At 35.7% G+C, this 12447-nt stretch overlaps 1 protein-coding gene across 5 annotated transcripts in view; it reads right to left on the bottom strand.

The window, feature by feature from the left end:
• PPP2R3A (protein phosphatase 2 regulatory subunit B''alpha) overlaps nt 1–12447 on the bottom strand; it is a 220264-nt gene that overhangs the window by 65658 nt on the left and 142159 nt on the right. For all 5 annotated transcript variants that reach the window (XM_061167648.1, XM_061167647.1, XM_061167649.1 and 2 more), the window contains 2 exons: nt 11621–11669; nt 10796–10885 (listed from right to left, as the gene is read on the bottom strand). In XM_061167648.1, the coding sequence (XP_061023631.1) occupies nt 10796–10885; nt 11621–11669 (139 nt within the window). The remainder of the gene's footprint in view (nt 1–10795; nt 10886–11620; nt 11670–12447) is intronic.

The following is a 12447-nucleotide window of genomic DNA, read 5'->3' as shown; positions in this document are numbered from 1 at the left end:
CCTTTTCTATTTTCTGAAAGAAGTAGGGCAGAATTTGGTATTTTTTCTTCAGCTGTTTGGAAGAATGCAATAGTAAAATTATCTGGGCTGAGATGTCTTTTTCAGAAAGCTTTAAACTATGAATTCAGTTGTCTTTAATAGATACAAGACTATTTGCATTATGTATTTCTTCTTGGACAACTTTTGTTAATTTGTGACTTTAATGAAATTGGTCCATTTAAGTCACCACATTTATGTGTGTGTATGTTATTCATAGTATTCTTTTACCTTTTGAATATCTGTTTCTCTTGATACATGCTTTTGGACCCAAGGATTACTTAGCTTTGTGTGTTTAATTTCCAGTCACCTTTCTCTTATTGATTTTTACATTAATCCCATTATGATCAGAGAATATACTTTGTAGTATCTCAACTCTTCTTTTAAAAGAAACAGGTTTACTGAGATAGAGTTCACATATCATACAATTCATCCATATAATATGTATAATCCAATGGTTTTTAGTATATCCACAGAGTTGTATAACTATCACCAAATTTAACTTTCATCTCCTCAAAAATGAAACTCCAAACCTATTAGCACTTATACCTCATCCCTACCTCCCTGCCCTCACCCCTCCAGGTCCCTCATGGTCTAGACAACCATTATAGGTCCCAACCAATAGGAGGTCCCTACCTCCTCTATTATAGATTTATCTGTTTGGACAACTCATATAAATGTATTCACACAATATGTAGTATTTTGTGATTGATGTCTTTTAATTTGCATAGTATTTTCAAGATTCAACTATACTGTAGTATGTATCAGTATTTCATGTTTTTTATTGCTGAATAATGTTAGATGACATGGATATATCACATGTGTTTATCCATTTATTAAATTGATAGACATTTGGGTTGTTCCACATTTTGGCTACTAAAAATAGTGATGTTATGAAAATGGATGTATAACTCTTTGTGTGAATATATTTTCATTTCTCTTGGGTATTTTCCCAATACCGGGCAGTGAAATTCCTGGGTCCATGGTAACACTACAGCCATCTGAGGAACTGCCAGTGTTTTCAATAGTGGCTGCCGCATTTTATACTCCCAATAGCAGTGTATTAGGGTTCTGATTTCTCCATACCCTTGCCAACACTTGTTTATTACCTGACTTTTTATTCATAGCTATCCCAGTGCGTGTAAAGTGGTATTTCACTGTGGTTTTGATTTGCATTTCTTTGATGACAGTGATATCAAGAATTTTGTTATGTGCTTATTGGCCATATAGATACCTTCTCTGGAGAAATGTCTATTCATATCCTTTGTTCATTCTAAAATTGAGCAACCTATTTTTTTTACTATTGAGTTGTGTTATTCATACATTCTAGATACAAGTCATGTATCAGATATATCATCTGAAATATTTTCTCCCACGCTATGGGTTATCTTTTATGTTTTTGCTGTTGTCTTTTGAAGCATGAACTTTAAAAATTTTGATGAAGTCCAATTCATTCATTTTTTTTCTTTTGATGTGTTTTGGTGTCAGCTAAGAAACTGCATCTAACCAAGGTCATGAACATTTATTCCCATCCTTTCTCTTGAAAGTTTTATAGTTCTAGCTCTTGCATTTAGGTCTGTAAACCATTTGAACTAATTTGTTTTGTATAATGTGAGGTAGGGGTCCAAATTAATTCTTTTCCATGTGGATATCCAGTGCCTAGCAACACTTGTTACAAAACATTTCCTCTCCCCCAATGAATTGTGTCTTAACATCCTTGTTGAAAATCAATTAGCATAAATGTAAGGATTTATTTCTGGACTTCTAATTTAATTCAATTTATGTTTGTTTATCTTTATGCTAGTATTACATGGTCTTTACCTCAGCTTTGTATATTTTGAAATCAGAAAGTATGAATCCTATAATTTTATTTTTTCAAGATAGTTTTGGTTACACTGATCCTGATCCTTTTGTATTTTCATATGAATTCAAGATTCAGTTCTTCTCTTATTGCAACAACAACAAAAAGTAGCTGAGATTCTGAATCTACAGATCAGTTTGGGGAATACTGCATGCTAATATTAAGTCTTCTGATCCATGAACATGGAATATCTTTGTTTCATTTAGATATTCCTTAGTTTCTTTCAACAATATAATTCTCACAATATAAGTTTTATACTTCTTTTGCTAAATTTATTCCTAGATACTCTATTCTGTTTGTTGCTATTATATTTATTTATTTTTATTTACTTTTGGCTGCTCTGGGTTTCGTTGCCACGCGTGGACTTTCTCTAGTTGCGGTGAGCAGGGGATACTCTTCATTGCAGTGCTAGAGTTTCTCGCTGTGGTGGCTTTTCCAGACTCTAGGTGTGCTGGCTCAGTAGCTGTGGCACACGGGTTTTGTTGCTCCACAGCATATGGGATCTTCCTAGACAAGAAAATGAATCTGTGTCCTCTGCACTGGCAGGCAGATTATAAACTACTGGATCAGCAGCAAAGACCTGCTGCTATTATAAATGGAATTATTCTCTTAATTTCAGTTTTGGGGTTTTCATTGTTCATGCACAGAAACAGATTTTTATAAATTGATATTATATATCAATCTTATAAACTAATTTTGTAAATTGAAATTAACTTTTACTAAGTTCTAATAGTTTCTTGGTTGGTTTCTTAGGATTTCCTATATACAATATCATATTTAAACAGTTTTCCTTCTTCCTTTCCAATCTGGATGCTTTTAATTTCATTTTCTTGTCTGATAATTCTGTTTAGGATCCAATGTTGAGCAGAGCATACAGCTTTGTCTTTTTCCTGATCTTAGGAAAATAGCATTCACATTTTGCACTATTAACTAGTTGTTAGCTGTGGATTTTTCATAGATAGCTTTATCAGGTCAAGGAAATTTCTGTCCATTTTTTAACCATTTTTTCTTTTTTAACCATGAAGTAGTGTTAGACTTTCTCAAGTGCTTTTTCTGAGACTGCTAGAACGAGCATATGGTTTTTATCCTTTGTTGTATTAATATGATACATAGATAGATTTTTACGTGGTAAACTAACCTTGCATTTTTGGGAAAAGTCTCGGTCATGATATATTTTTCATATTTTGCTAGATTAATTTTCCTAATTTTGTTATTTTTGTATCTATATTCATAAAGGATAGTCACTTACAGTTTTCTTATTAATGTGTTGTCTGGTTTTGGTATCTGGTAATACTGGCCTTATAAAATTAATTTGGAAGTGTTCTTTCTGCTTTTGCTTTTTCAAAGAGATTGTAAAAAATTGTTATTAAAAAAAAATGTTTAGTAGCATCTTTTAGTGAAGCCCGATCAGTCTAGGATTGTTTTTCCTATTCAGATTTTTAATTTCTTCTTGAAACAGTTAAGTAGTTTATGTCTCTCCAGGAATTTGTTCATTTTGTCTGTTAGTTAATTTGACAGTATCAAGTTGTTATATGTAATACATATATACTATAATCCTTTTCATTCATGTATGGTCAGTAGTCATGTTCCCTCTTAATTCTGACCTTAGTAATTTGTATGTTCTTTTTCTTTTGATCAGTATTTGTTGTTGTTCAGTACCTAAGTTGTGTCCAACTCTTTGCAACCTTATGGACTTAAGCATGCCAGGCTCCCCTGCCCTCCACTATCTTCCAGAGTTTGCTCAAAGTCATGTCCACTGAGTCAGTGATGCTATCTAACCATCTCATCCTCTGCCATCTCTTTCTCCTTTTGCCTTCAATCTTTCCAGCCTCAGGGTCTTTTCCAATGGGTTGGCTCTTTGCATCAGGTGGCCAAAGTATTGGAGCTTCAGCTTCAGCATCAGTCCTTCCACTGAATATTCAGGGTTGAATTGTTCCTTCAGGATTGACTGGTTTGATTTCCCTACAGTCCAAGGGACTCTCAAGAGTATTCTCCAACACTACAGTTCAAAAGCATCAATTTTTCAGCACTCAGCCTCCTTTATGGTCCAACTCTCACATTGATACATGACCATTGGAAAAACCATAGCTGTGACTATACAGACATTCGTCAGCAAAGTGATGTTTCTGCTATCTAATATGGTGTCTAGGTTTGTCATAGCTTTCCTTCCAAGGAGCAAGTGTCTTTTAATTTCATGGTTACAGTCACCATCTGCAGTGATTTTTGGAGCCCAAGAAAGTAAAGCCTGTCACTGTTTCCACTTCCCCTTCTATTTGCCATGAAATGATGGGACTGGATGCCATGATTTGGGCTTTTTTAAAGTTGAGTTTTAAGCTAGCTTTTTCACTCTCCTCTTTTACCCTCACCCAGAGGCTTTTTAGTTCCTCTTTGCTTTCTTCCATTAGAGTGCTATCATCTGCATATCTGAGGTTGTTGATATTTCTCCTGGCAAAATTGGTTCCAGCTTGTGAGTCATCTGGCCTGGCATTTTGCATGATGTGCTCTGCATAGAAGTTAAATAAGCAGGGTGACAATATACAGCTTTGATGTACTCCTTTCCCAATTTTGAACCAGTCTATTGCTCCATGTCTGGTTCTAACTGTTGCTTCTTGACCTGCATACAGGTTTTCAGGAGACAGGTAAGGTGGTCTGGTATTCCCTCCTATTTAAGAATTTTCCACAGTTTGTTGTGATTCACACAGTCAAAGGCTTTAGTGTAGTCAATGAAGCAGATGTTTTTCTGGAATTCCAGTGCTTTCTCTATGATCCAGTGAATGTTGGCAATTTGATCTATATATGGTTCCTCTGCCTTTTCTAAATCCAGCTTGTATGTCTGGAAGTTCTAGATTCATATACTGCTAAAACCTAGCTTGAAGGGTTTTGAGTATAACCTTACTAGCATGTGAAATGAGCACAACTGTATGGTAGTTGGAACATTCTTTGGTGTTTACCTTCTTTAGGATTGCAATGAAAACTGACCTTTTTCAATCCTGTGGTCATTGCTTAGTTTTCCAAGTTTGCTGACATACTGAGTTCAGCACTTTAACATCACTGTCTTTTATGATTTTAAGTGGTTCAGCTGGAATTTCATTCTCTACTAGCTTTGTTTGTAGTAATGCTTCTTAAGGCCCACCTGACTTCAAACTCCTGGATATCTGGCTCTAGGTGAGTGACCACACCACTGTGGTTATCTGGGTCATTAAGATCTTTCTTGTATAGTTGTTTTATGTATTCTTGCCACCTCTTCTTAATCTCTTCTGCTTCTATTAGGTCCTTACTGTTTCTGTCCTTTATGTGCCCATCCTTGCATGAAATGTTCCCTTGATATCTCCAGTTTTTTGGAAGAGATCTCTAGTCTTTTTCCATTCTACTGTTTTCCTCTATTTCTTTCCACTGTTCACTTAAGAAGGCTTTCTTCTCTCTCCTTGCTCTTTATTCTCTGAAACTCTGCATTCAGTTGGGTACATCTTTTCCTTTCTCCTTTGCCTTTTGCTTCTCTTTCCTCAGCTATGCCTTCTTGCAGTTTTTTTACTTGGGGATGGTTTTGGTCACTGCCTCCTGTACAATGTTATGAATCTCTGTCCGTAGTTCTTCAGGTTCTCTGTCTACCAGATCTAATCCCTTGAATCTATTCGTCACCTCGACTGTATAATCATAAGGGATTTGATTTGGGTCATACCTGAATGGCTTATTGGTTTTCCCTACTTTCTTCAATTTAAGCCTGAATTTTACAGTAAGGAGTTCATAATCTGAGCCACAATCAGCTCCCAGGTCCTGTTTTTGCTGACTGTAGAGAGCGTCTACATTTTCAGCTGCAGAGAATAAAATCAATCTGATTCTGGTATTGATCATTTATTTGGTGATGTTCATGTGTAGAGATGTCTTTTGTGTTGCTGTAAAAGGGTGTTATGACCAATATGTTCTCTTGACAAAATTCTGTTAGTCTTTGCTCTGCTTCATTTTGTACTCCAAGGCCAAACTTGCCAATTACTCCAGGTATCTCTTAACTTCCTACTTTTGCATTCCAATCTCCTATGATGAAAAGGACATCTTTTTTTGGTGTTAGTTCTACAAAGTCTTGTAGGTCTTCATTTAACTGGTCAACTTCAGCTTATTCAGGATTAGTGGTTGAGGCACAGACTTGGATTACTGTGATGTTGAATAAATTATAAGCTATATAATAATAAATTATGTAATTATTGGAAATAAACCAAGATCATCCTGTCATTTTTTAAAATGTACCCAAGTACTACATTTTGGGCTCTTTTGTTGACTATGAGGGCTACTGCATTTCTTCTAAGGGATTCTTGCCCATAGTAATAGATACAGTGACCATCTGAATTAAATTCTCCCATTACTATCCATTTTAGTTCACTGATTCCTAAGATGTCAATGTTAAGTCTTGCCATCTCCTATGTGAACACGAACAACTTACCTTGATTCATGTTAATTCCAGGTTTATGCAATATTATTCTTTACAGCACTGGACTTTACTTTCACTACCAGTCACATCCACAACTGACCACTGTTTCCACTTTGGTCCAGTCACTTCATTCTTTCTGAAGCTATTTGTAATTGCCCTCTGGCCTTCCTCAGTAGCATACTGGACACCTTCTGACCTGGGGGATTCATCTTCCAGTGCCATATCTTTTTGCTTTTTCATACTGCTCATGGGGTTCTCATGGCAAGCACTGGAGTCGTTTGCCATTCCCTCCTCAGGGCACCACGTCATGTCAGAACTCTTCCCTGTGACCCATCCATCCTGGGTGGCCCTGCAGAGTGTGGCTCATAGCTTCACTGAATTATGCAAACCCGTTTACCACAACAGAATTGTGATCCATGAAGGGGGTCAGTATAGCTAAAGCCTTATCAAGATTACGAATATTTTCAAAATAACTGACTTTTTGGCCCCATTGATTTTCTCTATTGTTTTCCTATTCTCTCATTTATCAGTTCTAATCTTTATTCTTTTCTTCTGTTTGCTGTGCTTCATTTGCTGTTTTTTCCCCAGTGTCTTAAAGTGGAAGGTTAGGTTATTGATTTAAGACATTTCTTTTTCAGTAGATGGAGTTACAGCTTCATCCTACACATTCTGGTTATGTTTTGCTTTTTATTCATTTAAAGTTTTAGTATGTTGTTCTTTCATTTCATTCATTTCAAATTAGTTTCTAATTTCCTTTAGGTATTCTTTTTTGATCCACTGGTTACTTAAAATTTTTGCATATTTGTGGAACCTCAAATTTCTTTCTATTAATTTTATTCCACTGTGGTCGGAGAACATAATTTGTATAATTTCACCTTTTAAATTTTTTGAGGCTCTTTTATGGCCTCCCACATAGTCTATCCTGGAGAATATTCTATGTGTACTTGAGAAGAATATATATTCCACTGTTCCTAGGTGGGACATTCTATAGATACGTTAGGTACAGTTGATTTCTAACTTTGTTTATACTGTTGTTCATGACTTTCATTTCCCTGTTGATCTTCTTCCTGGTTGTTTTTCCATCACTGAAAGTGGGGTACTGAAGTCTCCAGATACTACTGTTGAATTATTTATTTCTCTTTGTAATTGTTAGTTTTTGTTTCACGTATTTTTAGGGCTCTGTGTTGTTAGGTGCATATATGTTTTTAATGACAATGTCTTTCTGTTGGGTTGACCCCTTTATGAAACAGAATGTCCTGTTGTCTCTAGAAACACTTTTTGTACTGAACTCTAAGTCCTCTGATATCTATACAGCCACTCCAGGTTTCTTACGGTTGTTGTTTGCATTGTATATCTTGATCCTTCCTCCTCCTTTCTTACCCCTCTTGTATCTTTAAACTTAGTATGTGTCTCATATAAACAGTAGAGAATTGTATCCAAAAAATGTTTTTTTGATCCACCCTGAAAATCTCTGCTTTGATGGAATGATTAATCCATTCACATTTAATGTTATTAATGTTATAGTTGGACTTATGTCTGCCATTTTAATTTTTGTTTTTTAAGTGTCTTGGAGTTTTTCCTCTATTCTTCCTTTATTGCTTTCTTTTACATTTAAGTGAGTATTTTCTAAGTGGAATACTTTAACTCTTTCAACAATTTTTTTACTATGTATTTTTGAGTTAATTTCCTTCTAGCTCCTCTAGAGCTTACTATATACATTTCAACTTCTTAGAATTACTTCAGATTGATACTTAATTCCTGTGGGATACTGAAGTGTTACTCCTATACAACTCGATTTCCTCATCCCTCTTTTTTTGTGCTATTATCTCTCTATATTACAAATCCAACAATACAGTGTTCTAATTATTATTGTATATAATTTATGTTTTTTAAAGAAGCTGATAGAAGGCAAACAAGTATATATTCATGTTTGTTATATAAAGCTTCTTTATTATAATTTCTATCACTTATGTCATTTGTTTCTATGGAATAACAGAAGGAAAAGATGGTAAGTATTTGAGGAAAGCTTTTTTATAACTAAGTAAATATGAAAGGTAAAAGATTAAGAGGGTTAATTAAGAACATCCCAAAGGCAAGAACCAGAAAACTGCACAGCTTTCAAAGCTTTGAGGATTCAGATAATTAAAACCACCTAAGGTTTTTCCAGTAGTCATGTATGGATGTGAGAGTTGAACTATAAAGAAAGCTGAATGCTGAAGAATTGATGCTTTCAAACTGTGGTGTTGAAGAAGACTCTTGAAGAGTCCCCTGGATTGCAAGGAGATCCAACCTGTCAATCCTAAATGAAATCAGTTCAGAACATTCATTGGAAGGACTGACGCTGAAGCTGAAACTCCAATACTTTGCCACCTGATGCGAAGAACTGACTCACTGGAAAAGACCCTGATGCTGGGAAAGATTGAAGGCGGGAGGAGAAGGGGATGACAGAAGATGAGATGGTTGGATGGCATCACCGACTCAATGGACACGACTTTGAGTAAACTCTGGGAGTTGGTGATGGACAGCGAGGCCTGGCATGCTGCAGTCCATGGGATCACAAAGAGTCGGACATAACTGAGCAACTGAACTGAACTGAAGCATTCAAAAATTGCATTAATAATATAAACTAGCACAGTTACTGGCACAGAAATAAACTGCTATGTGAAGAAATGTGTCACGAGGTTGTATAATATGACACCATTTAGTATACTATGTCATTTGGCGCACAGAGGAGGAGGAGGGTGAAAGGAGGAGGGAAAGGGAGAGAAGGGAGGGGGATGAGGATGAGGCAGGAGGACCCATGCCAAAATGTTAGCTATGGGTCAAGGAATTATGGATAAATTTTATACTAAGGTCTCTGAATGTATATATTTAAAGTTTTTAATATTTAATGTGTATTTGTGATAAAACAATAAACTTAAAAAATTAATCCAGCAGAAACGATCAAAAGACACAAAAAGGCAAGTCACCTGTGATGAAACAGAAATGGCCAAAAATGTATGAAAAAACTTCTGTCTCACTAGTAATGAAAGAAATGCAATGTAAGATAATGCTGAATTTATTACTTATCAAATGGGAAAGATTCTTAAAGAGGAAGACACTTAGTGTGAATAAGGGTTATAGGAAATTCACTTTGTTGATGAAAGTATAAAATGAAAATACATTCTGAAAATAAATTTAATAGTTTTTATAAAAGCCCTTAAAAATATCTACACTCTTTTAATTTATCAATTTCTTTTCTGGGGAATTTATTTTAGGGAAAAGTATAGTGGATGTTGGATTTCCCAGGTGGCATTCGTGGTAAAGAATCTGCCTGACAATGCAGGAGATGTGGGTTTGAGCCCTGGGTCGGGAAGATCCCCTGGAAGAGGGCATGGCAACCCACTCCAGTATCCTTTGCTGGAGAATCCCATGGATGGAGGAGCCTGGAAGGCTACAGTCCATGGAGTCACACAGAGTCAGACATGACTAAAGTGACTTAGCACGCATGCATGCACAGTGGATTATTACAACTGTTTAGCTAAAACTACTACGGGATATTTAGGAGAATAAATTAATCTAAATATCCAAAGAGTATATAAAAGTTTATATGAAAAAGACTGTACAACACATTCCAACTTTTAATAGTGTCTTTTTCTGAGTGGTAGAATTATGAGTATTAAAATTATTATTAAAATTTATTTTTTTCTGCTTTATCCATGTTTTCAAAGTTGTCTATAATGAATAATAAATTAGTATCTTTGAAATGGACGACAAAGTTATTTAACATACATGCTGCCCACGAAATAAATTAGTTTCATTTCTATTTCAATGATTTCCAAACCACATATCTAACATTTAGATAACTTTTTGAACTAATATGCAGACAGCTGAGTCATTGATGCTAGCAAGCAGCATCAGGGACTATAGGCTCCCCCTCCCTTGGTACTGAGCATAAGCTACATGCAGGGTACTGTGTTACACAAGATAGGTATAAAAAGAAAGGGACATAGATTTTTGCACCCCTCTTTTTTTCTTTTTATTCCTAGCTTGTGTAACACAGTGTTATAGATGTCTAAGAAACAGGTGCATAAACTCACAGCTACCAATCAAGGTATGCCAAAGAAACGGAGAGAAAAAAAAAAAAAGCAACGGAGAGATGGTTCTAACTGGCAGAGTGAGAGCATGTTCTCCAGTTTACTACTGAACCAGGAAGATCATGAAACAACTAAAATTCACAGTTATCTATTCCCATATTCCATATAAACGTTTGCTATCCTTCAGAAACAGCTCACATGTCGCTTCACCTTTGTTTCTGGGGGTAAGAGCACTTCTCTTGATACACTGTGACTGTGGACTCAGTCTGAGGGCAGAGACTAAGTCTAACCCATCCTGGCACCTCTAGTTAACCTGGCATTCACTAGATATTCATCATGAATTTTCCAAGCTTTGTTCATGTGTTTAACATCTGGGCAAAGGAAACTTAGAAGTCATACCTGGTGGGGTTCCTTTTGTCTTCCTCAGAGATCAAAAACCAAACAAAATCTGCATAGCTCATTCTTCCCTCTTTCTGTACTGTTTTTCCCCTGAAGAAAACACATGGTTACAAAGTTTCCTAAGCAATTAATTACTCTTCTAAATTTAGCAGGATGACAGACTTAAGGAATAAAGTAACATTTCTTTGGAAATTAAGTTAAAAAAAAAAAAACCAGAATGCTGGAAACCTCACAAAGGGCAACATCTTTCATTGCCCATCTTATTTTCAAATGCCTCGAGGATGAAATTAGAAAGCATTTTGTAGATTTGAAGGAACTCTGGTTTCTAATATGAATACAAATCAGGTCAAATGCTGTTACCTGTATTTACATAAATAGGGCTTCCCTGATGGCTCAGTTGGTAAACAATCTGCCTGTAATACAGGAGACCCCAGTTTGATTCCTGGGTTGGGAAGATCTGCTGGAGAAGGGATAGGCTACCCACTCCAGCATTCTTGGGCTTCCCTTGTGGCTCAGCTGGTAAAGAATCTGCCTGCAATGCGGGAGACCTGGGTTCGATCCTTGGGTTGGGAAGATCCCCTGGAGAAGGGAAAGGCTACCCACTCCAGTATTCTGGCCTGGAGAATTCCATGAACTGTATAGTCCATGGGGACTAATATCCATATATTAAAGTATTACTGCCATCTTGTATGAAGCCACACTGAATATTTTGTAGGGTATTATCTAACCTACAGCACTGACAAATTATGCAGGAAGCCTTGCTAAAAGGACATTGCTAAAAGTACTACCTGTAGTTCATTTTAAAACTCAGATGGTTTTTCTTACCTTGTTACTGCCCCAGAGAATATTCTTTCAATAATCCTGTTTGATGAAGCTAAACATAAATAAAAAGCACAAAGCTAGTTAAAACATGCTCCAAAAGGTACCATTTTTGGCAAATTTATTTTCAAGTAGCCATAAGGTAAAACTTAATAATCTTCCATGATAAGAATACGAGTAATTACATTTTTACTTTTTATGTACAATTGATACTTTTTGAAAGAAGTAATTTGAGATAGCTTGGTCTATCAATCATTAAAAAAAGAACAGGCAAATGGATGTGCCTGACAGCTGAAATATATTAATATAGTTGAGCACCAAATTGGTTCTGAATATCCTGACAACTGAGACAAAAATGTACAAAATTTATATTGATCTTGTTATCCAGCAAGAAAAGACAACATTTCCTCTAAAACAAGGCAGATTTTATCCTAGCATTAAATTCAAGGGGGAACTGATTGTTGGGGATTTGAGTCAAACAACGGAGAACTGTTTTTCAGGTAGAATTTTAGAAAAGATACCAAAAACATACCACAAAATACTTTTCTTACATTCTTACCCTATAAAATTCCAGGATATAACATAATATACAATTTTAAAATATATTCCATCAGTAAATTTTATTCAGAGAGAGATGATTATATCTTTTTTTTTTTTTTTTAGAGTTTTCAAGTATTTTATTTTATTTTTTTTAATTTTTTTTTTTTTATTAGTTGGAGGCCAATCACTTCACAACATTTCAGTGGGTTTTGTCATACATTGATATGAATCAGCCATGGATTTACACGTATTCCCCATCCCGATCCCCGCTCCCACCTCCCTCTCCACCCGAT

Source organism: Dama dama, chromosome 19, assembly GCF_033118175.1.
Source record: "Dama dama isolate Ldn47 chromosome 19, ASM3311817v1, whole genome shotgun sequence".
In the NCBI taxonomy this organism is placed as follows: Eukaryota; Metazoa; Chordata; class Mammalia; order Artiodactyla; family Cervidae; genus Dama; species Dama dama.
The sequence above is the reverse complement of the archived record's forward strand: the minus strand, read 5'-3'. Positions and strand labels throughout refer to the sequence as shown.